The following is a 26752-nucleotide window of genomic DNA, read 5'->3' as shown; positions in this document are numbered from 1 at the left end:
ACTAAGACTTCACTTCAGACATCCCAATTAGATATGTATAAAAAAAAAATCAAAACAGCCATGATGTATAGCCATTGCATCTTCATATTTATCTACAAGCACTCGACTAAGGTCTACTATGGGCGTAAAAAATCGACCACTTCATTGCTAGTAATGAGCTCTGTTTGAGAACTCATAAGTTTTGTTTGGCATGTGTACATCTCCAGAAGTGCCTTCCATACATGTGCACAATGTTGGCCGAAGGACGAGTTTGAGTCACACCAGAGTAGGTGCCTATGTTTAGGGGCCGATTTAACTTTGATGCTTGTCGGTCCACTGACCGCCTGGTTTGCTTCTCAGCTTTGCGATGTTCTTTTGCAGTTCCACATTTGACAAGTGCTCGGCTTCAAGTGCCCTCTCGAGCTGTGCCAGATACATTTAGTTGCAGTTTCTATTAAAATGGTGTTAATGCAAAGTAGGCACTATGGTTTTAGTAAAGCGACCTTAGCTGCTCGAGTACTCCATTCTCCTAGAATAGCTCTTAGTCTCTCGTTCTCTTCGATATACTGCAGTAAGCTGTTGTAAGCAAAAATATAATATTTTGGGATTAGAAAATATGCATGTTGAGCTTGTGAACCTGGTCGTTTGTTACTCGCATGTGCTGGATTTCGGCATCTCTCTCAGCAATTAAATTACGAGCAAGGCGAAGTTCAGAATGCACTTGATTCATCTGCATGGTTTATACAAGATGATTTAATCATACAACAGAATGCCTCCATCTAACTGAGTAGCAACAGGGTTATGACATTCTTAATGATCAATGTATAGCAAAGTAGTGAACAAACAATCATACAGATGTTCTAATATGAGTAGAGAGAACAGCTTGTCGTACCTCGGCAGTCAGTGCTCGAAGTTCTTGATTCCTAGATGCCAACAAATGAGCAAGATCAACCTGAACGGACAGAGAGGCAAAGCATGCTAAGAAGGTTATTATATGGAGGCAGAAATATTTATCACTATGTATATTTACAATCACAAAATGCTGAGAAAAGCAAAAAAGAAAAGGTAAAGAAATACTATTAGCATTATCTGGTCTGCCATGATTCAGAAGAGAATTGACCTAACCTACAAGTTGACGCTAGGAATTTGATTTGCAAGGGAACTAGAGGATGACATACTTAAAAGAATTATCACTATTTATGTATTCCAACCTAAAGCTTGTCACAAAGGGATTGCTTAATCTAAATGGAAAATCAAGCAGATATTTAGCTAACCTGTGGAGTATTTCCATCATCAGATCCTTGATATTTGCTTACGCATTCTTGTAAACGGAGAACCTGCAAGTAACAAATTTGAACCTTGAAAAGATGTACTAAGTTACTTCTACCTTATGTTACAATGACGACTAGCAAAATGAAAGAGCAATTAAGCATGTATAAAATGATAGTAGATAGTAATATAAAGTTTGCAGTTTTGTTCCATGCAGAGTGAGGCAGATGAAACTTATTGTTTGTCCTGCCCAATAACACAGAATGAATCAAAACTACAGAGTTGCCCATATTCTTTTTGCAGGGGGTTCCGCTAAGCAAACAACTGGAGGAGGTATTGTGAAGGCAACACTTCATGTTGCCATCACGATACCTCCTCCAGTTGTTCACTTGAAACAATAGCTGGAGGTGAGAACAGCATTGCCAATTTCTAATGAAGAAGATGGAGGTCATCAGTTAATGAGATGTATGGTCGTCTACAAAGTAGGGTTTATCTGAGAGCTGCCGAGCAGCCTTCAACTCACAATCCATTGATCTCCATTAGCTTGCAATCCACCAGTGGAAGCTCCTCCAGGATCCAGGAACACACGTACAAAAAAAAAAAAACTCAGTTCTCATTCTTCCTAGATATAAACCTTTAAAAAACTTCAAACCTAGATATAAACCTTTAAAAACATGCATATGTAAATGAACTATAACCAAAAGTCTAAAACCTCATTGACTGGAATCACAATTTCCAAAAAAAAAAACTGGCTAGAAATATGATGAAAATCCTCTCAACTCATAAAATTACAAATATTGATGTGCACCAGGCAGTCTATACAAAATTAGAAAGCCAATCACAGGAGGAATTTAAACTGCATATAATCAAATTATAGTTCATTTCCTAACTTGATAGATACCTCTTCATTCAAATAATGAAGATTTTCCCGTTGGTACTGCAGTAAAGCCATTTGTTGGTCTGAAAGACGGCCACCATCATAATATCTATTAAGACCAAAATGCATTGATACTGAGATAGACATGTCAAACAACACTATGAAAGAAATGCTTAGAACAAGAACTAGTGGATACAACATTATAGCTAAAAGGAAGTTATGTAACTAGAAGAAAAATTATTGAATGAGTGATAGTGCAAGAAGAAATATATTCAGGAGCACATATTCAATCTACTAAAGTTATGTTAATCTTGCTCTGCTAGAAAACTGCACATGCTCTTTTGTTAAAAAAGAATGCTTTAAGCAAATAAAATCAAGAAATATTAAAAAATACAATAAAAAAAAAAGAAATTGAGACAATGCATATCATCTTTATTTCCTAATCTTAAAGCAAGATGTGAAATAGAATATCAAATATGCATTCGTTAAATAATTCAATAATTCAATTATGATCCAACATTTTTCCTTGTGCTTTTGTCTGCCTGTTTAACCTGAATAATGTTAGTAGCTCAAGATAGTATCCTTCAAGGAGCTAAACAGCTCAAATCAACAAGGAAGATAAATTCAACCTCATATCCTCCAATGAACTTGATGGTTGTAATGCAGAGTAAAGAGGCCTCAATATATCAGGTTGGCTATCCAAAGAATTGTATTGATGGATATAGCCTGCAAAAACAAAGATCCTCTGTGTAAAAGATACTAGCATAAAGAATTTATTATTGAGAGATACCCCTGATCCTCTGACATATAAACCATAAAAGGCTGAACGAAAACTATGAAGTATGTCAAATGTAATCATGCTCCTCTTCCAATCTAAATAGGATTACAACAGCAACAATTTTGTGGTCATGACTAGAGGTTAGCATAGGTTATAAGTAAATTTAGAATCAGATGGAAAATTCCTTGATGGGCCAACAGAAACACCTAGAACCAGAATGGATGAAAATCAGAATCCTGTAAATGTTAGTCGTGTAGTTTGTTAAACTTCTATATTGGTGCATAATCTATGTATAGAAACTCATCTTTACTATTTCCATGTACTACAACAGAATAGCCATTGTGGTTAAAACTTAATAATACTGAAGGACATCCACCAAAAGAGTATTTGAAACCAACTGGTTCAGCAGGTCAAGGCAATTCCAGTTTAAGGTTCAGCATAGTAAGTTCCGTTTCAAAACTCAGGAACTTATAGCAATAGGTTAGGTTTGCACTACTGTGTAACTTAGGCCTTTTTGCTCAAAAAGATTTCTCCTGTGTAGGAAGCAGAACCACCAAGTATAATGATCAACCTTAACCATGACTAGCAAAATTGTATAGCTAAGCAGATAAGTTGAAAAAAAAGGAAGAATACTAATGAGTTGTACCCTGGTGGGTAATCACTTTTATACTACTTGATCATAGACCTCAAATATGTGACCAAAACACATGCCAAACCATCCAAAAATCAAAATACATCAACATTTGTAAGATAAAAACAGATTATAATAAATTCACTCACCAACATATACACTCATAAAGCATCCAGCACAAATGACTTCGACAAGCACGACTATCCTGCAAATATCAGAGTAAAAGGATTCAACCAATTAGCAATAAGAAGTCCAAGTTTGTTACAAGCACTATGAATTTATATTAGAGAAACACAGAAACAGTCACTAGATGAAGATGATACACATCATGCTAATAAATGTTTGAATCTGCAATTATATTTATATATATGCATTTATGTGCGTATTAAATAGGTTTGTAATTGTACTATATAAAAACCTACTGGAAACCTGAGCGTGAACACATAATGTAACCAAACAAATTGGATACAAGTTGCAGAGGACATCAAGTGACATACCTCAGCAATGCTGTAATGGATAATATCTTGATATATGGTTGCCAAACTAAGACAAGTAGCATCAGTGCACTTCCTACACCACCAAAAGCAAGAGATAGTTACCAAGTGGCTTGCAAAATTCCACAAGGAAAAATAGCATGCTCACTTAGATTGTTTCCCTGCTTTAACTAAGTCATTCAGTAGAAAAAGTATATAAACCAGATAGATAATTTTAACTTTTATGGAAACAAGGGAAATACTTTTGTATATAAGGATAAGGGAAATTAAAAAAGGAATTCCCAATTTAGAATTCAGAATTTTGCAACTTAAGTAATCACATTCTCTCCCAATGACTACATGGCAAGTAACATCTCTTCCAGTGATCACAGGAAAATTCTGAAGATATTCTTTTGTTTAGGTCACTATTAGATCCCCTTAAAGGAAACTATATTGGCGTAGATGATTCAAAAAAATGATGATGAATTAATGGTACGACATACCGTAGGTAATGGTAGCAAAAGGAAGTCGAGCAATATGCTTCAATCTTTGGCTGAAAGAATAATAACCCTGAATACATGCATAAACCATTATTAGATGCTTCTTACACAGTGACTTGTTAGGGCACAAGAATAAAAATTATAGCTTAAAAGAAGCTCTTTATGAATTACCCTCATTCAGATCGCTACAGCAGGGATTTACAAATATTTAACAAGTAGATAAGAAGAATTAACAAAGTCGATATAAACAGTGTATCAGATAAATTGTCACCCAAGGTTTGCTTCACACAGGTGGCATTTCACCAGGTTAAACTTCTATATTCTTTATATAGCCCCAACTAGGGTCACAAAATGACCTCTTTGTTTTGGCAAAAGCAATTATTTTGACAACCTTATCTTTGTACCCATATAGAGTTTTTGACATTAGCTTCCAATAAAATAAATTGAAGTGACCTCTTGGTAGAAACCTGAAATAATTAGTTCAAGGCTGCCAGTGTATGAAAGTTTTTATTTTACTGCTTTGGAATAACATTGTATCGTTAGGGAGATTATAAATGTGTTGCATATCATAATTGTGTTTGCCTCTTCCAGAAGTTTTTCATCAATTGTTTGTCATTTTGTAATGTGTTCATACGTGCCAAACAGTTATCCAAGGATCCCTCAAAAAGAATTTTCCCAAGAAAATGATCCTTGGATGTACAATATTAGAATACTATCTAAAATACTTTGTATACAAATAACTTGTTTATCTAATATGATGCTCATAGAACTCTTAAAATGATACTTCAAATTATTTAAGAGAGAATGGAAAATTCAGATTGAGAGTGCATCTGGAAGCAGCAAAAAGTACCTGCAAGCGCACTTTTCTAACCTGGTAAACCCAATATTGCTGAAACATACCTGTAGCATGTCAAAATCACATGGTTAAGACGGGTGTTAAAACAAACTAATTCAAAGAAAATTTAAACAATGAAGACCTTAAAAGACAACCAGGAAAAATAAATCGCAAGGTCGAAAAATATGGAAAAAGAAATTAAACAGAAGATCAAATCCAACAAACTAAAAATGTAGAGTAATGCAAAAGTTGTCAACATTACCACAGAGATGAATAACAGTCCTTATGTCTATAAGATGCATGGAGGATAGTGAAATTATGATTGTGCACCACGTGCATGTAGAAACTAGAAAGGTAACAATAAGAGGATCATGTGTACTAGAGGAAAGTTGCCTCTAAATGGTAAAGCATGCCAAAATTGTGCACAAAACTCATAAAAGGACAAAATTAAAAGGTAGTGAAAAACATAAAATAAAGTAACACGGAGTATTTGAGCAACCAGAAATGGAAATAAAAAAGTGAAGAGGACCTAAAACCTGTAAGGATCAGAAGTAGAACGTTGCAACTACAAAGCAGTGTTGGAATTGATTTTGGCACTACAAGAAATATCCATGGAGTTGCTGCAGCTACAACGGCAAATCCTGCCTAAAACAATGAGATGAATGCTGAATATCTAATATATATGAAAGAAAATAAGATAAAAATGACAAAAGGGTACAAAATAGTGCAAAAATATACAAGAAACACTGAAGCACTATAGTTTATTGTGAAGATACAGCTCCCTCATTGTAATATTGTTTCAAAATAGGCTCATTAAATAGAATAATCAAGTAAAAAGGAGAAAGTATACTTGCCAACAAGAGACAATATAAAGCACTACCAAAGATGCTTCGAGGCTCTCGATGACCAGAGAATGGAGCTTCATGTAGGATGTCAAGAAACCTATAACAAATTTTAAATAAAAAATAAAAAAAACTTTGACAGATACAAGATTAAAAGTAGAGTCCAAAATCAAAATTGAAACAATGCTCAGAAATGACCCACTATCTAAGCGCTAAAAATCTAAGAGACCTATTAGGATCAAGTGATGCAATGCCATTCATGAAGAAATATTGGCTACCTACTCATGAATTTAATTTGTATTAGCATCACAAAGCACCAAGAATGGAAGCATTGGGCTCAGTACCTCTACTATCCAGATCAATCAGAATCATTATGTATAAGATGCCTTGTGGTTTTTGGTTTGTTGTTGCCTCAAAAACTTATTGTTGGAAAAAAGAAAACCAAGCAAGAACAATGGGATAAATAATGTATCCTCAAAGTTGTTTCTTTTGTTTTTGAAATGTGCATTTGATTCTCAAATCTAACCCATATACAACATAAACAAATTAGACCGTTGAAACATGCTACCTTATTTGTATTTCAACTCGACTTGTATTAAAATTTGTTAGGTAGCTACATCAAGACATCTGCAATTTATTATTAAAAAAGACTTCTTTTACCGTGTAAACCTTTTTTTATTTGTGAGAAAAGACACTTTTTGTTTTAAAAAAAGAAATAATAAATAGTCATAATTTCTTACCTTTCTTTAAAAATAGCAATGAAAATTATAAAAATGGTAAGATATATCATTCTGTTAGAAGCTTCTAGGATGTATCGCTCCTTTCCCTAGTGTTTAGTTAGGTAGATTTATTAACTTTTAAATTCAAAAATAGAGATCCTTTGGTAAAATGAAGAAGTATCCTTTTATAGAGAATTTTTTTTTCCGGTTATATTCACATCACCCTCATGATAGGATGACACAGCTACGCCCCTAGCCTGCACGAAAGAGAAGATTCTTCTTATTCGTCTTAACTCTTAACGACATGAACTACTTAAACATTTATATCTCAAAGAAATTGTTCAGTAAAAACACTCTCCCCCATCACATTAGCTCTTCACGAGAAATCACTACGCAATCATCACGAAAATTTTCTATTTCAGCACCCACATAGCTATAAACATTGTTAGGGGAAATCCTCTCCCCCTGATGCCCAACAGCACGACCCTCAATGGATCCAGGGACAAAGGGAGACAACTCTATAAAACCGTGAACTAAAATCAATTACAAATCCGAGAAGGAATTGGAGTTCGGCGAGGACTTACAGGTTGTTTCCATCTGCAGAGAGGGCCGCGGCCGGGGAGGCGGAGGGTCTCTCGTGGGCCATCGCCGCCGCACCCAGAGAGGAGAAACTGGCAATCCAATCGAGTCCTCTTCAGTCTTCACCCACTCCCCTCTCCAAACGCTGCGATCGGAGATCGGAATCCGCAGCTCTCATTCTTCCGCGAAGCAGCGAAAGAAGCGGACAACGGTCGTTGCTCCCGATCGGAAAATTAGGGGCTCGACCGGGTTTATTTTCCCAATTGAAGAAACTACGGTCGACCCCTCTAATTCTAACGGCCCACGACGCCACGTTGCGGTTGAGCAGCGAAGGGAACTAATTTAGGCGTGTTTGACACTTTGAGAGAAGAATTTATTTATTTTTTAAAAAAAACTACTTAAAAATTAATGATAAATTTAAATTATAAAGTCACAGGAAGCGCTTTATTTTTCTTACGTTATTATTATTATTTTTGTCTCATGTAATTTCGTTTTCCAAGAACAAAGGTTTCATAGCATTCAGAGAGTTTTCCAAACACAGATCAAATTTTACTCTTTGCCAAACTTGTCTTACGACTCTCTGGCAATGTTGCTATACAAAATCGCCTACATCAAGACTATCAAGAAATATTGAAAAGTTTTAGGCAGGTGCCTTGGATCCTCTCAGTATGGCTGGAGGATCGAATCGATTAGATCGCGCAGCGGCGCAAGCTCTTGCTCCTCGATAAGATGGAATTCCTGCAAAAAGCAATGCGAAAAGAGATTTCATTATCAAGTCCAGCTTGATCCAGTGCAAACTATGACATTGCTTTGCTTACACTGTTGAACAGTGTGAAGTGCTTGAAGCATGTGTTCAGATGAGCCTCCTCCTTGAGACTAACAATCTTCTGAAAATGAGAGTGATATATGTGTGCATATATGCGAAAGAGGCGCTTGAAGATCGTCTCGACGACTCGTCGAAAGGTCGGAGGGAACGGCGCTCCTGAGGAAGCCAGAGTCAGTGAACACAAAAGGAAAACTGACTTCGGAAGAGCATTAGAGTACCAAGTTTCTGGGGGAATATGTCTTCATCATTCAAATGAGCTTCGACCCAATCCATCAAATAATCCACATATTTTGGTGCCGAAACCTCAATTGGCCTTTTGATTCGAACTCCATCAGCCCATCTATACTCATAGCTATGAAGAACAGTGAATGAATGTTCAGAAAAACAGAAAAAAAAAGGACTGAAACTTATATTGTTAGTGAATGTGAAGAAGAATACTTTGGTCCGGCAGACATTACTGGGCAGCTAGTTGGAGTGCAGAACTCATCTAGAGTGCCATATAATACATTCACTTGGCTGAAGAAATCATCAGCTGAAAGAAGAATGAGAGTTACTGATCGTTTTATTTTGACAGAAGAACATATAAATGATCTGAGGTTCAGAACTCACTGTTGACAGCGAGCCATTCATTCAAATCCACTCCGGGTGGCAATCTCACAGCTTCTCTCAAGTTGCCACTGCCCAGAGTAGCATCGATGTGCCTTTTAAGTCGGGCACCCTGTTGAAACAAAAGGATCTGTTCGTCTTCACAGAACTCTGATATGCAGAAACAACCCAAGAACTTTGGATGGGAAGAAGAAGCAGAAGAGGATTGCGAAGAGTTTCTGACCTTGTTGCTTGAGGCGCCATTCTTTTTGGGGCGAAAAGTCTTCTGGTTTCTACTCTCATTCAAATAAAATAATCAAAATACGATCGAAATTGATTCAAAAAAGCATAACTTAAATTTAAATAAAGAAGAAGAACCTGTGGGCGATGCCGAAAGGGACCATTTTGTGCTTAATTCGATCGATTTCGTAAAGCCAGTTCGAGGAAGAAGAGAGGATGCTCTGTTGCAGCGGGAGGAATAAACCTTTAAATAAATTTCTCATTTTTGAGGGGTTTGACTAATAAATAGGGAGCTGACAGGCTGGCGACAAGCCGACACCTGTCATACTTGGTCAAATCTCATCTGAAGCCAGCTAGGACGCCTTCGCCTTAGCAAACCCGATTATTGACTGAGTTATTAAATATTACTTTTTTACTATTTATTTTGACCCCTTCAATTAAAGAAACTTGTCAATGAATCCCCAAAATAATTTCAAAAAATATACGAAATATTTCACAAATTATAAAGACAAATTAAGACTTGATAAGTATAGAGATATAAATTTTTATATATATATGTATATAGATTTTTAAAAACTTTTGTCGTAATTTATTTGTAAATCTCGGCGTATCTTTGTGAGCTGAGCTGGACTCTTCCGGCTGGACGGGAGACGTCCTCAAGTTGGAATTGAGATTTTGGTAGCTGGCATCGGCTTGTGCTGAGCTGGCATTCTCTGGCGATTGGATAAATATAACGTAGACAAATGGATGTTTGCAATGCTCCATCACATGAACCCAAACTAGACGGGGCCCACACCGGTGCAAATCCTCTGTAATTCTTGCCCATTTGATGGGATTCAGGGCTGGTCCTGTTATAAGCCATATTCACATCTCTCTAAAATATTCACACTTATAAGGATAATATCATATAGTCTATATTTGATCGATCATACAAAATTCGTAAAGAGAACAGAGAACATGTCTAATCACTTTTAAAAAATGACCATCGATATTTATTAGTATGACAAATCATCGTATAGTTAAAGTCCCCCGTGCACCCATCTTAAGTTGGACTAACTTGTTTTCTATGATGACAGATATACATTTTCTTGCCTCTCAAGTGTAAATTAATCAAATGCCCTTGTCATGGTTGGCATGTGAGCCCCAGTCAGTGTAGGTAGGACCATTCCATTAAAAAAATAATTTTTTTTTTCTTGAGTTGAGTTGGTGTTCTACAATTTTGTTCGTTCCTAGTGTCTTTATCAATCCATCCTAGAGATATAGAAAAGATAAATCATGAATTACTATTAATCTTTAAAATAATGATTAACATATGAAAAATATATTTACCTTGACTATACCAAAATCTCATTCTAAGTGGGGTGCCGTACACATACACACAAGTACAACTCAATAGATCGACAAACTTTCGTAGTAACGTGACCGGTGCAATGATAAATTCTATGATATGTCTAAATCGTTAGATACAGATAATTCAAGCTTTGAATTCGACCAAGTGAATAATTTTTTAGAGTTAGGCAGCAAATTAGCTACCAAAGTTGGATAGGATGTGACAATTTACACGAAGTGTATAGGATTGATGCATGTGTATCATACGTTGAACATGAAGTCTTACTTTTGCCTCTTCTACGTACATGAACAAGCTACCAAATACTTGCTTTTATAGTAGATGTTGGAAATTGAATGAACAACAAAAGAGGAGGATCTATTGTAAATAGGGAGTCTTTAGTCCTATATTAGAAGTTTTATGATAGATGTGGTGGATAGTGGAGTTCTTCACGTGGCAAGATCAAGGAAGAAATCAAGTCCTTGTTCAAAAGTCAAATAGAATTATAAGTCAAGGGGAGCTAAAAGTCAACCTTGGTCGACTCGATCCTCTAGACTCCATCATCTCGATTACCCAACTCCTCCGACTCAGTTCCTAGATTCCTTCAGCTCGATCACTCGACTCCTCTGACTCGACTCTCCAAATTCCATCAATTTGATTTTCTAACTCCTCTGACTCAGTCCACCAGATTCCTTCAACGTAGTTACTAGACTCCTACTTGATCAACATACCTCTTCTACTCGAACAACATACCTCTTCGATTCGGTCATCCTTAGTTGGGACCTACATCTACGTAGCTTGCTTTACCATTTTCCCCAGAGAACGTGGATAACATAGTTATTTTTCCCAGAAGATATGAACAATGTAATCATTTCTCCAGGATGATGTGGGCAAACTTATGAGTAACGCAATGACACAGCTGCAGTCCTATATAAAGTTGCCTTCCCTCATGGGCACAAGTATGCACACATAACCATCTAAACTTTTCTACTACTTTACAAATTTGATCTTTTCGGAGCCCCTGTGTTGACTTAAACTTTAGATTCTACTACTTTACAAATTTGATCTTTTCGGAGCCCCTGCGTTGACTTAAACGTTGGAATGGTAATGCCGAGTCTAACCTTGATGCCCATCCTAACCTCTGGTTGGGTGTTGTAGGTATCCTAGGCACTTTCTTCATTGTTGAAGCGTCCAAGATCTCCCCTTCAATAGTTTCCTCCTGTTGGCTCACTAGACCATGATTTCAGACAAGAACAATAATATTATGATTGGTTTATAATGTATTTCTATTGGAGTAATCGACCTCAGGTCAAAGTTAACCAAGTTGACCAAGCTCGAGTTGGCTCGAGCTTGGGGTTTGATATTTGATAATATGTGAGAGAAGCCAAGTAGATTAAGGAGGACCAGATACTCGACGTAAGAAGTCCAATGGGAAGTTGGCAAGAAGAAAGTCTAGGACAAGGAGAACCAGACACTTGGTGATTGAAATTTCAACTAAAAGTTGACAAGAATAAAGTCCAAGTAAGTCAAAGGCTGATCGAATATTTAATGATCGAAAGTTCAAAGTAAAATTAGCAAGAGAAAATTCTAAGTGGACCAAAGGTTGACTGGACACATGGTGACTGAAAGTCTAACGGGAAGGTTGGTAAAAGGAAAGTCTAATTAGATTAAAGGTTGATCGGACACTTGGTGACCAAAAGTCTAACGGGAAGGTTGGTAAGAGAAAATTCAATTTGGTCAAGGAGGGTTGAACACTTGGTGAAGAAACCTTGGAAGGTAAAGGTTAATCGGATGCTAGGTAATGAGAAGTCCCAATAAGTCACGGATGACTGGATATTGGCAAAAGAAGTCCTAGTATATTGAAGTCAACCACATACTAGTTAAGATGTAAATTCAGCCTTGAAAAGGCTGAATTTAAGGTTACCAATTGATTGGCGAGAGGTAGCAATTAATTGGTAAACCTTAAACTCGAATTCCGAGTTTAAGGTTGGGCAATTGATTAGAGTAATCGATTGATCCAAAGCAATCAATTAAGAGTTTTTTTTGAGACACAATAGAGTCCAGAATTGATTGAAGCAATTGATTTGACTTATGGTAATCGATTGGAAAATGTTTCGCAAGGAAACATAAGTCTGCCAAATCGATTGAACTAATCAATTCAGTCTTGTCAATTGATTGAGCTAATCGATTGGTAGTGCTTTCTTGAGAGAACAGAAGACTTCGGAATCGATTGAGTCAATTGATTAGAAACCAACAATTGATTAGTGTGGCTCATCAATCGATTGGTTAAACGAAAAATAGTCGTTCTCAGGTTTGAACGGTCGGATTTGACATGATAATCAATTGAGGGTAAGACCAATCGATTGGGAGATGCTTTTCAATTCTAAAGTAACCCTAGAAAAGGGGGTTTCATGGAGATTTAAGCCGTTGGTTCTTGTAGACTTTGAAAGGAAGTGCTGGTGCATTTTCAAGTCAACATGAGGTATCTGTTGGCGCAGCGGGGCCGACAAGAGGGGGGTGAATTGCTTGAAATAGAAAAATAAAACACTTGATCTTCAACTCAGATTAGTAACACACTTATATGAATGACTTTAAGCAATTAATAAATAAAGAAAGACACAAAGGAATTACTTGGTTACAATTTAGGTAGTTGTTAATTCAAGGCAAAGAAAAGCGCTAAAAGATCTCCTTCGTGTAGGCGGAGAAGCCTATTACACTTTTCAAAAGCTCAAGAATGTGCTAGGAAATGAGAACTAGAGTTAATACCTATTTCCTAGCTCCAAGGGTCTTTTTATAACTCTTGAAAAATCTTATCCGTAGCTTGAGGGTGTCTTGATAACTAGCATTTTGATGCACTATTTTGGCTCTTATACTTAGCATTTTTACCCTCTCGTATGCTTAATTTCGTATTTATATCATGTTCTATGAGTTGAGATTTATTTGGAATGTTGATGTAATTTTTCCTATATTTTTTTGGTATTTTATCTAAAAATATGCATCTTATTTGTAGGGAAGCAATCTGGAAGATCTGGACCGTCCATAGAGATCATCCTCATCTAAGCAAAAGAAGATCTCACCAATTGATAGAGGTCAATTCATCTCCAATTTAGATCAAGAAATAAGAGCTAATCCAATTACAACAATCCACTTATCTAAAAGCCCAACCCATGAAAGAAGCCACTTCTCTTATTGGATCAAGATCTTTTCCCTTAACCCAAAACCTCAACTCCACAACCCGATCTTCAGAACGCATTAGACGCGTTCTGGTCAAAACATGTTGGTCCGGGCGCTCGGAGGGGTTCCGGGCGCCCCAGACTGTTCTCGGCGCCCCGGACCAGTAAAGTCAACCCGTGTTGACATTTTTATCCGGGACAACTTCTCTGGTTCGGTTCGTCTCGATTCGGGTCTTCTACTCCGAATCCGCTCGCTTGGGTGATCTCTGCCATCCGGAAAAGGGCTCACCCTAACCCAACTTCCGGTCTTCTCAAGCAGCCTTCCACTCCGGCTTCTCGTCCCTCGGAATCGCCACGTGTTTCCTTCTCATCCACCAGCGTACTCATCCGTAGTCTTCGTCCCTCAGTCGCACCCCGTGCCGACATTCTCTCTAGCTGTGTCTCTTGCTCCCCGAGCAATCTTCTGCTTCGACTTTCGACACAAGGTTAAAACACACAAGACCTAACTTAACTTGTTGATCACACCAAAATAACCTTGGGGTTCCAACATTAGTCACATTGGTCTTTTTAAGGTTAATTCTAGGGATGACCTCCCTTGTAGCCTTAACTTGACCTCTAGACCTAGGGTTGGTTCCATAACTATATGGAACTCTATGATACGAGATCACATCCTTCTTAGCCTTAGTTTTGTATCCCAAACCTCTATGGCCATTGGATGACTCTTGTCTTTCTAAACCTAGGCTTTGCTCTTTTTACCGCTTAAAGGTATTTTCCATTCTTTTTAGGGTCTTTTTCAATTTATCAAGTCTTGACCTCAAGACTTGATTTTCTTTTCATAACTCTATAGATTCAGATTTTTCTTAATTCCGATGAGCATTTTTATTTTTAGGCATTTATCTAAAGTTCTTAAAGTTATTGGCTAAGTTGTTATTTACCTTTCTAGCCTTAGGTTGAGTTGTCTTAGCATGATATGCTTCATATTTTTCTTTAATTCTATCATGCTTTCTATTTTCATGATAAATAACATTAAAGTGATATAAACTAGATCTAGCATGCTTTTTTATCATGGGTCAAAGGAATTTGTTCAATAAATGATACCTTGAGTTTTCCCCTAGAAGCTCCCCCTTGACTCGAGCTTCCTCCTTTGACTTTGGCCAGATTCTTCCCCTTTGGACATTAGCTCCGTTAATGTCTATTTTGTATGCAAAAGAAGCACACAATGTGCTCCTTGCCTTTGCGCACTACGGAACCAACCTTCTTCAGCTTCTCCTTAGTCTTTGGTGCCAGTTGACCTTTTTCCTTGGTCAGCTTAGGACACTTACTTTTGTAATGCCTTTTCTCCCTACACTCAAAGGAAATAATATAATTTTTATTATTTTAACTTGAAATTGTTATACTTTTGTTTATAGGGGTGACACTTGATCCTCCATTTGACTTGAAAGTAGAAGCTTCTTCTTGTTTTGGTGTCAATGAATGACACTCCTCCTCAGTCCTAGAGGTGGAGGCCTCTTCATTTTCATCTTCTTGCACATGAAACAAAGAGTATGCTCCCTCTTTTCCTTTTTCATTGCACTCCATTGAGGATGAAGCTTTTTGATCTTCTTCTTCCGATGTTGAGCATCTCTCAGCTTTGGACACCTCTTCTTCTTCCTCTTGATCCAATGAGCTTCCCTCTTTAAATTCCTCTTGATTTGATACAGTGGAGGGAACTTCATGAATCTTTACTAATTTTCTCCAAAGCTTCTTGACATCCTCAAATTCTCCTATCTCGGTCAAGATATTGCTTGACAATAAATTGACCAACAATTTGATCACTTTATCTTTGGTCTCGCTTCTTTTGACTTGTTCCTCGCTCTATTTGCTCTTCTTGATGAGCTTGCTTTTATCATTTGTTGGAGCTTAAAAGCCTTCCATTAGATCAAACCATTGCTCTATTTCCATCATTAAGAAGTTTTCGATTCTTGATTTTCAAGAATCGAAGCTCATGGATGTGAATGGTAGAGGCATCCTTGTGTCATATTTGAGTCCATCTCGGAAATCCATTTGAAGTTGAGCTTTTGAAATATTTGATTTGATGAAATTGGTGCTTCAACTTCTCCTTTCTCTAGCTCGTTACCCTTTCAACAATAATTTCGGTGAAGAACGACCTCTCTCTAATACCACTTGTTGGGACATTCGGAGCTAGAGGGGGGAGTGAATAGCTCCTTGAGTTTCGTCGATGATGATGTTGCAGTAGATAAAATTCGACGCAAAAACTCCCCAATGCTAAAAGTAAGATTTATTTGGTATTCACCTCAAGAAGAGGTGACTAATCCAAAGATTCGGCCCTCACTCACACATCCACTAAGAATACACTCCTTTCGGAAACATTCCGAATGTGGAGAAACCTCGTACAAGACTCTCAATGCAACAAGAGGAAGAAAGAAGCAAATACAAAGAAAATCCTACAAGATTTACACAAATGAAACCATAGTTATCTTTTTCTTCTTGTTTGGGAACACCTCTTGACCTTGGAAGTGCAACAACACTTTACTCCAAGAAGATTCAAGAATTGGTGAGCTTGATGATGAGAGTGGAGAAGAGAACCGTGTGAGCACTCCCGAGAATCGAGCTTGAAAAACCCTTTTCTAGGGTTGCCCTTTGCGCCTTAATCGATTAAGAATCCCGTAATCAATTACCACATCAGCAACCTGTATAAACGACTATATTTTCAACCTTAATTGACTATCATAGTCGATTAGGCATTGTTGAATTGATTAGCCAGATCGATTCAGTAACAGTTTGTTCAATCATGAGAAATAGATTAAGCGATCAGCCTGATCACTTAAGCTTCGAACAGAACCATTCTGTTCGAAGCAAAAGTCACCGTAAGCGATTAGGGCAATCGATTATGGTGTCCTAATCTATTACAACAATCAATTAAAGGACCTTTCTCGCGAATCCAAGTTTAAGCGATTACCTTAGTCGCTTAAGCTATAGTAATCGATTACCTTAGTCGATTACCAAACCCTAACTTCCCAAACTGAAGTCTAGGATTCTTTACTCAACATCCAATCAACCTTGACTTGTTGAGACTCCTCATTGCCTAGTTTATGGACAATCTTGACCTGTTAGGGCTTTTTCACAAAGTGTCCAGTCAATCCTTTAATCCACTTGGACTTTTCTCCTTGTGACAAATATCCGATCAACCTTGACCCACTTGGACTTACCATCTTATGCCAAATGTCTGGTCAACCTTGACCCACTTAGACTTCCCAACACCAGATGTCCAGTCAACCTTGATCCACCCAGACCTCCACATATCTGGCTTCACTCACTAGAACTTTCCTTCTGCCTAACTTCACTCACAAGGACTTTTCTTCTGCCTAACTTCACTCACCAGGACTTTCCTTCTTCCTAGCTTCACTCACTAGGGCTTTCACTTGGCTTCACTCACCAAGATTTTCCATCTGCCTAGATTCACTCACTAAGACTTTTCATCTGTCTAGCTTCACTCACCAAGACTTTTATACCAAGTGTCCGGTCAACAGTGACCCACTTAGATTTTCTTCTTCTGCCAACCTTCCTTTTGGACTTTCCCTTACCTAACATCCAATTAGGACCTTCTAGTCAATTATCTGATCAATCTTGACCTACTTGACTTTTCTTCACACAAAACTGGTCAATCTTTGACCAATGGGTAATTGCACCAACAATCTCCCCATACGGATAATTACACCTGCAATCTTCATATATTGTCAAACATCAAAACTCAAACATCAAGACTTAAGTTTGAGCCAACTCAAGCTTAGTCAAACTGGTTGACCTAGGAAAATTGCACCAACAAAAGCAATCCTAGAAAAGGGGGTTTGTGGAGATTTAAAGTTGTTGGTTCTTAGAGACTCTGAAGCAAAGTGCTGGCGTATTTCCGAGTCAACAAGAGACATTTCTGAACCAACAAGAGACATTTTTGAGTAGCAAGAAATCTAGCAAGCATGATTTTGATTGTAAAGTTGTTTTCGATTGTATTTGTGTTTACCATCTTATTTCTTGTTGAGTTCTTGTAAGAATGAGTATATAGAGGCTTCTCTGTCTCCGAAAAATTTTTGAGAATGAGAGAGTTTATAGTGGAAGAAGATCATTAGTGTGGACCCCTGGGTTAGTTACCTCAAGGAGGTGGAAACTAAGGTATTGAGCATGTGGAGTCAAGTTTGAAGCAAGGTTTTCACTGTGCATTCAACGACGAGCACAAAGCAATGATGATAAGCTTTCAAAACTATTTAGCCTCTCTAACTTGCACGTGTCCTGACAATAATAAGTATTGAAGTTGTGAACATATATATGGATAGAGATTCACTCACCAAGATTTTCCATCTGCCTAGCTTCACTCACTAGGACTTTTCATCTGTCTGGCTTCATTCACCAGGACTTTCTACACCAAGTGTCCGGTCAACAGTGACCCACTTAGATTTTCTTCTTCTGCTAACCTTCCTGTTGGACTTTCCCATGCCTAACATCCAGTTAGGACTTTTTAGTCAATTATCCGATCAATCTTGACCTACTTGACTTTTGTTCATATAAAACTGGTCAATTTTTGACCAATGGGGGATTACACCAACAATCTCCTCATACGGACAATTGCACCTACAATCTTCATATATTATCAAACATCAAAACTCAAATATCAAGACTCAAGCTTGAGCCAACTCAAGCTTAGTCAAACTGGTCAACCTTGACCTAGGAAAATTGCATCAACAAAAGAAACCCTAGAAAAGGGGGTTTTGTGGAGATTTAGAGTTGTTGGTTCTTAGAGACTCTGAAGCGAAGTGCTGGTGTATTTCCGAGTCAACAAGAGATATTTCTGAACCAACAAGAGATATTTCTGAGTAACAAGAAATCTAGCAAGCACGATTTTGATTGTAAAGTTGTTTTTGATTGTATTTGTGTTTACCTTCCTGTTTCTTGTTGAGTTCTTGTAAGAATGAGTTTATAGGGGCTTCTCTGCCTCCGAAAATTTTTTGAGAATGAGAGAATTTATAGTGGAAGAAGATCATTAGTGTGGACCCTTAGGTTAGTTACCTCAAGGAGGTGGCAACTAAGGTATTGCGCATGTGGAGTTGAGTTTGAAGCAAGATTTTCACTGTGGATTCAACGATGAGCACAAAACAATGACGATAAGCGATCAAAACTATTTACCCTCTCTAACTTGCACATGTCCTAACAATCATAAGTATTGAAGTTGTGAACATATATATAGATAGAGATTCACTCACCAAGATTTTCCATCTGCCTAGCTTCACTCACTAGGACTTTCCATCTATCTGGTTTCACTCACCAGGACTTTCTACACCAAGTGTCCAGTCAACAGTGACCCACTTAGATTTTCTTCTTCTGCCAACCTTCCTGTTGGACTTTCCCTTGCCTAACATCCAGTTAGGACTTTTTAGTCAATTATCCGGTCAATCTTGACCTACTTGACTTTTCTTCACATAAAACTGGTCAATCTTTGACCAATGGGGAATTGCACCAACAATCTCCTCATACAGATAATTGCACATGCAATCTTCATATATTGTCAAATATCAAAACTCAAACATCAAAACTCAAGTTTTAGTCAACTCAAGCTTAATCAAACTGGTCAACCTTGACCTAGGAAAATTACATCAACAAAAGTAGTTATAGAAAAGGGGGTTTTGTGGAGATTTAAAGTTGTTGGTTCTTAGAGACTCTGAAGTGAAGTGCTGGTGCATTTCTGAGTCAACAAGAGACATTTCTGAACCAACAAGAGACATTTCCGAGTAACAAGAAATCTAGCAAGCACGATTTTGATTGTAAAGTTGTTTTCGATTGTATTTGTGTTTACCTTCTTATTTCTTGTTGAGTTCTTGTAAGAATGAGTTTATAGAGGCTTCTGCCTCCGAAAATTTTTTGAGAATGAGAGAGTACATAGTGGAAGAAGACCATCAGTGTGGACTCTTGGATTAGTTATCTCAAGGAGGTGGAAACTAAGGTATTGTGCATATGGAGTCGAGTTTGAAGCAAAGTTTTTACTGTGCATTCAACGACAAGCACAAAGCAATGACGATAAGCGATCGAAACTATTTACCCTCTCTAACTTGTATGTGTCCTAACAATCATAAGTATTGAAGTTGTGAACATATATATGGATAGAGATTCCCTCTCATGCGCTCCCTCATAGGGGGTGTAAATCCAGATCCTAAATTACACTGGATCAAATAATTGACTCATGTGCTTAATGGTGATCGTAATATCATGATTTACTATTATATTTTAAGAAATAGATATTCATCGTAACCTCAAAACATTTTTAGAAAGGATGAATATATTTTAAGGATATAAGCATCTCCGAGTTTGTGAAAATATCATCCAACTAAAACTTAAGAGAATTCGTATCTTGCTATATCACTCTCAAAACACCAAGACTTTTACCTCCTTTCAAAGTATATATTTCACTTTTTCAAAAGTTCATGAGAAAAAGAAAAAGGTAGGTACAGAAATTCCATGCTATTGAACATCCTCTCTCCCGCATGCATTGTATGAGATTTTTAGTCAGCGTATGATCCAAGTGAGAACACCTCGCAACTTCAAGAGTCGTTTTCTCGCTCTAGTACATTTTACAAATGAATGTTGACTTTTAGATCCCTTTGATGGATGCCCCTTCATCAACCGGCGAAATGTAGATGACTTTTCTTTGACATTTAATGCATTGAAGGAAGCATGGGAAGGCAGTCCGTCAGTCTTTTTCCTTAGTCTCTCTCCTCGATCATGGAATCAATTATATGCACCACCTTGTTTCGCAAATATAATTCAAACAGTCCTGGGCATGACGTAGTTGATCGGAATATTTACCCAATTCAATTCAATTCAAGTAACGGTCGAATTCGTGTAAAAGATGTGGATACATCTTCTCACATCGTGGCACATATTGATTTATTCTTTTGACGGAGATATTGGGATGAACATATTCATCTTTATATCACCATATTGATTTATCCTCTCCTCATAATATGGGATAATCACGAGGATATTCATAATAAAGAGTATTTAGAAAGAATATTTCTTTAAATATCCCTTCAAAATATCCACTATGGACATAAATAATGGATCATATGCCCGGTAATTTTTTTCCCACCTTGGATTTTAATGAAAAAAAAGCTGATGTAGCAGTTGTGGACGGCAGCAGTTGTTGTGTGTTTTTTTAAAATTTTTTTAAATTAAGTAAATATATTATGTAAAAAATATTTAGTAAATAAATATTTATGAAATTAGTATAATTAATTTTATTTAAATATAAAATTAAATGTAAATTAATAAAATGATAGTGGAATTCATAAATATTTGATTATAAAATTTAATATATTTGGTAGGTATGATCCATAAATATTGATTGAGGGGATATTTGATTGTAAGATTTTAAATTTTCAAGGAGTGAAATATTTGATCAATATTTGAAAAAAATATTTAGTTTAGTATACGAGGGATCACTGAAGGATTTCATCTTTTACCAAATATGGTAAAATATAATTCAAACACATTTAATATTGAACGAGGTGCGCATTTTATTTATTATTTATTTATTTTGAAAAAAACAAAGGGTGTGTTTTAGCAGCCACCTTTAACCTACCAACTCATGAACCTCCTCAGGCCTATTTTGTTTCAATGAAACACACCAACCACCAAACATTTCTTGAATATATATAAATATATATAACAGATCTGAGGTACATGTTTCTCCTTCATTCCAGTACCCATCACAAGTAAGCTAATGTTATTAATTATTATTTTTGTCTTTTTTTCCCCACATGTTTTGTGATCTATAAATGCAGATCATGATCAAACGCACACCCTGCGGTAGATTTCATTGCACGAGTTCCACTTATTCTTTGACATCATGTTCATCGTGTAGCTCTCAGCTTCGTCAAATGAAGTGGTCAGTATGCATGTATGCCTTTTTATATATATATATATATATATATATATATATATATATATATATATAATCCTGATATGTTGCGTATCATTTGTTGTGCAACTGTGCACGATTGAGATATGACACCTATCATGTCAGGATTTTTTAAATTTTTTCCTCTCCTCTACATGCATGCAATAAAAAACTCTCTTTCCTTCGTTCTCTCTTTTGTATACATGTAATAAAAAATCAGTTGAATTTTGAAAATCAATAATACAATATTACTAGATTTCAAAAATCAGTAATACAATGTTGTTGATTTTGTTGTTGGTGTTTAAAAATAACAATACATTATTACTGATGTTGCTAATTTTCAAAAACTAACAACATATTATTGTTGATTTCTAAAAGTAGTAAAACATTGTTGCTGTGTTGTTAATTTTCGAAAACAAGCAACATTGTGTTTCAAAAATCAACAACATTGTGTTTCAGAAATTAGCAATATTGTATTGCTGAAAAATCAACAATATTCTGTTAATGAAAAATCAAAAATATTGTGTTGTTGAAAAATCAGCAATACCGTGTTGTTGATTTTCGAAAATTAGCAACACATTACTAGTGATTTGTGAAAAATCAGCAACACAGTATTGTTGATTTCCAAAATCAGCAACACCGACAACAATACATTATTGGTTTTCGAAAATCAGCAACACCAACAATAATGTGTTGTTGGTTTTTGGAAATTAGCAACACCTTCGAAAAGTTGATTTATGAAAATGAGCAACACAGTAAAAAAAAAGTGGTTCAGAAATCAACAACACCTTCAAAAATCAGCAACATTGTCTTGTTGATTATCGGATATCATGTGGCAAAAGGCGATTCACTCACCTTCAGCGCCCCCGCCAACCCGTCCCTAGGCCAACACGGAGGAGGTAAATTATGCTCGGTCACGCCAAGTTTTGATCCCAAGACCTCATGTGGCAACACCCCATGCCTTAACCATCGCACCGCCCCGATGGGGCTGTTGATTATTGGATATCAACAACATAATGTTGTTATTGATTTTTGAAAAATCATTACTTTTGACTGAGATTAAATCATAAGACACACAATATATTAAATCGAAACTCATTCAGAGACATTATAGTCTCTCAAATTTTAAGTCAGCAACACATTGTTTTGAAGATCAGCAACACGTTGTAACAGCTACGAAATTGTAGCTACTACAATTATAAGTTATCATCTATTTTAGTTGAACTCATAGTTATAGCAGCTATGATTTCGTAATTGTTACAATGTATGAGTAAATTTTGAGATGTCATAATTTTTTCCTCAGATTTAACCATTGAACTCACAATATATAAAATCGAAGATTTTTGATCGAACTTCGATTTGATATGTTGTGAATCATATAGTTCAATTCCAATCAAAAGTTATGAGCTCTCAAAATTTAAGTCAGCAACAACGTTGTTGTTGACTTCAAAAAATCAGCAACACGAAGACTAGCAACAACGTTGTTTCTGAGACACCATAACTTTTAACTGAGATTGAATCACGAGATGCAACATATATCAAATCAAAGATCTCTGAATGAGTTTTGATTTGATATATTGTGCATCCTGTGATTTAATCTTATTCAAAAGTTATGATCTTTTGAAAATTAGCAACAACATTGTATTGCTAATTTCTGAAAATCAACTTTTTGAAGGAGTTGCTGATTTTCAAAAATCAACAACACAATGTTGTTAATTTCTGAAGTTAGCAACATGGTAAAAAAATGGTTCAAAAGATTTCCTGTGCTGTTGATTTTTAAAAATTAGCAACACCATGTTACTGATTTCTGAAAATCAGCAACACCTTCGAATTGAAAAGCTAATTTTCAGAAATCAGTAACACAATGTTGTTGCTAATTTTCAAAAGACCATAACTTTTGACTGTGATTAAATCATAGAACATATAATATATCAAATCGAAACTCATTCAGATATCTTCGATTTGATATATTATGTGCTTCATGATTCAATTTCAGTAAAAGGTATGGTCTCTCAAAGTTTAAGTCAGCAACAATGTTGTTGTTAGTCTTTGTGTTACTGATTTTTCAAAACCAACAACAATTTTATTGCTGACTTAAACTTTGAGAGTCCATAATTTTTTACTAGAATTGAACCATAGAACGCATAATATATCAAATATAAATTTATTCAGAGATCTTCAATTTGATATATTGTATATCCCATGGTTAAATTTGAGTCAAAAGTTATGACCTCTCAAAATTTACTCAACATATACATTATAGCATCTATGAAATCATAGTTGTTACAACTACAAGTTCACCTTTAATATGTGATAACTTATAGTTATGGCAGCTATGATTTCGTAATTGTTACGTGTCTAAAATTTAATCTTTCTAGTTTTCGAAAATCAACAACAATGTGTTGCTGATTTTCAAAAACCAACAACAATATATTGATGGTTTTCAAAATTCAACAATAATGTGTTGTTGATTTTCAAAAATCTACAACACTAGCAACAATGTGTTGTTGATTTTCAAACACTAGCAACACATTATTACTAGTTTTTGAAAATCAACAACACCATAAACAATTAGCAACATTGTGTTGCTGGTTTTCAAAAATGAACAACACAATATTGCTGATTTTCAAAATTCAGTTGGTTTTTTTTTGCATGCATGCAAAAGAGAGAGAAGGGATAAAAAAGAGTTTTTTCATTACATGCATGTAATAGAGAGATAAGGGAGGAAAGAGAAGAGTGGTTGCAGATAGGAGAGAGGAAAAAAAACTTAACCTAATAGGTGTCATGTCTTAGCTGTGCACCATCACGCAGCAAATGATACACAACATATCAAGATGGTGTATAGATATATACTAGCCATCGCACACATGCTTTGCATGTGTAATATAATACATGAATATGCATACATTAGTATCCAAACCCATAAATTAGACTTGGTAAGGGTATACCAGACTCATGCAGTAATGCAACTTAAGGGCGACTCTTGAGAACTCCAATAGCAAGCTACTATAATAGACTCTCCCTTATAAAAAATTATTTTAATTTTTTATATCAGATATTAAAATGATAAGAATAGATACTACACTTGATCTTAGCCAAAGGCTGAGAAAGGTATGCTTTTTAACGTTGTCTGCCTAAAATATTTATAAAAGCTTTTTCACTTGCGGTGTTGCCAATCTTAAGATGCGGGAATAAAGAGAACCATGACAGTGCATCTTTTTATATAAAAAATAACCAGAGAAAATTACTAATACGAATTAAAATTATTTTCAGTGTAAAGAAGAAAAAAAATGACATTAACGTAATTTAATTTTGGGCTTCACCGAAATTAGTTATTAAAGGGTCTAAATTTTTAATTATATACTATCACGTACACACATTGCATGTGTAATATAATGTATGAATATACATAAATTAGTACTCTAGACTTATAAATTGGACTTGGTAAGGGTGCGCCAGGTCCATGCAATAGTGCAACGCAAGGGCGATGCTCAAGAACCCCAATAACTATTGGGAGATTGTTGGTGTAATCATTTTCTAATTAAGGTTGACTAGTTTGACTAAGCTCGAATGGATTTCAGCTTGAGTTTCGATATTTGTACAATATATTATGGATAACATGTTTTGACAATATATTATTGTACAATATGTAAGAAAGGTCAAGTAGGTCAAGGAGGGCCGTTACTTAATTGGTAAAGTCCTAACTAGAGGTTAGGCAAGGTAAGTCCTAACTCGAGGGTTAGGCAAAGGGAAAGTCCAAATGGGTCAAAGAGGACCGCACGTTGGCATGAAAAGTCCTAACTACGGTTAAGCAAAGGAAAGTCCAAGTGGGTCAAGGAGAACCGCACGTTGGCAAGGAAAGTCCTAACTACGGTTAGACAAGCAAGTCCAAGTGGATCAAGGAGGATAGTATGTTGGTAGAGAAAAGTCTTAACTATAGTTGGATAAGAGAAAAATCTAAGTGGATCAAGAAGGATCGTACTTGGTGATTGAAAGTCCAACAGAAAGTTGGCAATGTCCAAGTGGGTCAAAAAGTTAACTGAACACTTGGTGGAGAAGTCTCAATAGGTCATGATTGAGCGGAGCTTAGGCAAGTGAACTCTAGACTTGGTTTAAGTAAGTTAGCATTGGGAAATCAATCAAGTGATCAATTGAGTGTTGTACCAATCGGTTAGTGGATTGATTGACCGCACTTCTCTGTGACGTAGAGGCATTCTCAATCGATCCACTAATCGATTGAGAGTTGTGCAAATCAATCAGTGGATCAATTGGGTACATTTTCTTCACAACTCACAGAAACGTGGTGAATCAATTAGGTGATCGATTCACCCTGAATCCAATTGATTGGGTAATCGATTAGGAAAAGCTTACGACAAACAGAGAGCTTTGGATCAATCGGTTGATCTATTGAACTGCGCCAATTGATCAAGTGATTGATTGGACGCATTCTTTTCATGAAGCACAGTAGCTTCCTCATGAGAACATGATTGATTGGGTGATCAATCAAGAGGAGCTTAATCAATCAGGTGATCGATTGGGAGGTGAAGAAAAGATCCATTGCGAGATTTAGACGGCTAGATGCGCTTGGGTCTCACGTGGCAATCGATTGGAGGTAAGGCTAATCAATTGGAAACCCTAGATCATGAGGTATAAAGGCATTTGTGAAGATTCAAATGCAACTCTTCTTCTCCACTCTTCACCACTGATCCTTGAGCCTTGGAAGACAAGTGTTGCTTTTCAATTGATCAAGAGGCCTTTACAAGCTACAAGAAATTAAATAAGATTTTTATTTGTATTGTGTATTTCCTTCTTGTTTGCATTGTATTTCTTGTATGTGAGCTTGTAAAAGGTTTCTCCACCTTTGGAGTATTTCTAAGAAGGAGTATTTTTTATAGTGGAGAGTGTACTCTATGTGGATCATTAGATTAGTTATCTCATTGAGGTGGATACCAAGTAAATCTAGGTGTTAGCATTGCTTTGAGTTATTTCCATTGCAACTCATCATTGAAGAAACGATTGGAGCTAATCACTCCCTAACTCATCGAAGTGTCCTAACAAGTGATAATAGAGTGAGGTCGCTCTTCATTAGAGTAATCTCCGAGCGAGCAACACACTAGAGGAAGAAGAAGACATTAAAGCTTGAAGCCCTAATTTCAAAGTCAAAGATTTATCGTCAA

The 26752-nt window shown here is 36.3% G+C and overlaps 2 protein-coding genes and 1 pseudogene across 6 annotated transcripts; all 3 read right to left on the bottom strand.

Moving 5' to 3' along the window:
- Positions 1-38: 38 nt before the first annotated feature.
- Positions 39-7737, bottom strand: LOC122056333 (protein FIP1-like). 2 transcript variants are annotated; one of them, XM_042618249.1, is made up of 14 exons: positions 7488-7737; positions 6197-6284; positions 5879-5987; positions 5358-5407; positions 4511-4577; positions 4032-4104; positions 3684-3739; positions 2755-2851; positions 2150-2234; positions 1254-1316; positions 872-931; positions 617-709; positions 483-545; positions 39-402 (listed from the first exon to the last, which is right to left on the bottom strand). In XM_042618249.1, exons 1-14 carry the CDS (start codon positions 7547-7549, stop codon positions 292-294), a joined length of 1077 nt encoding a protein of 358 aa, XP_042474183.1. In that variant the 5' UTR covers positions 7550-7737; the 3' UTR covers positions 39-291. The 2 variants fall into 2 exon arrangements, with proteins under 2 accessions (XP_042474183.1, XP_042474184.1); XM_042618250.1 differs by having other exon boundaries at positions 6223-6284.
- A 236-nt stretch (positions 7738-7973) lies between these two features.
- Positions 7974-9383, bottom strand: LOC121968186 (MOB kinase activator-like 1A). 4 transcript variants are annotated; one of them, XM_042518663.1, is made up of 7 exons: positions 9272-9383; positions 9138-9186; positions 8918-9026; positions 8747-8840; positions 8527-8660; positions 8301-8464; positions 7980-8220 (listed from the first exon to the last, which is right to left on the bottom strand). In XM_042518663.1, the coding sequence occupies exons 1-7, from the start codon at positions 9295-9297 to the stop codon at positions 8146-8148; spliced, it is 651 nt and encodes a 216-aa protein (XP_042374597.1). In that variant the 5' UTR covers positions 9298-9383; the 3' UTR covers positions 7980-8145. The 4 variants fall into 4 exon arrangements, with proteins under 4 accessions (XP_042374596.1, XP_042374597.1, XP_042374594.1 ...); XM_042518662.1 differs by having other exon boundaries at positions 7974-8220; positions 8527-8648; positions 8918-9186; XM_042518660.1 differs by having other exon boundaries at positions 8918-9186.
- A 15129-nt stretch (positions 9384-24512) lies between these two features.
- On the bottom strand, positions 24513-24690 carry LOC121968691 (annotated as a pseudogene).
- Between the last annotated feature and the right edge of the window lie 2062 nt (positions 24691-26752).

This window comes from Zingiber officinale, chromosome 3B (genome assembly GCF_018446385.1).
Source record: "Zingiber officinale cultivar Zhangliang chromosome 3B, Zo_v1.1, whole genome shotgun sequence".
Classification (NCBI taxonomy): domain Eukaryota; kingdom Viridiplantae; phylum Streptophyta; class Magnoliopsida; order Zingiberales; family Zingiberaceae; genus Zingiber; species Zingiber officinale.
This window is presented reverse-complemented; position numbering and strand designations above follow the sequence as displayed.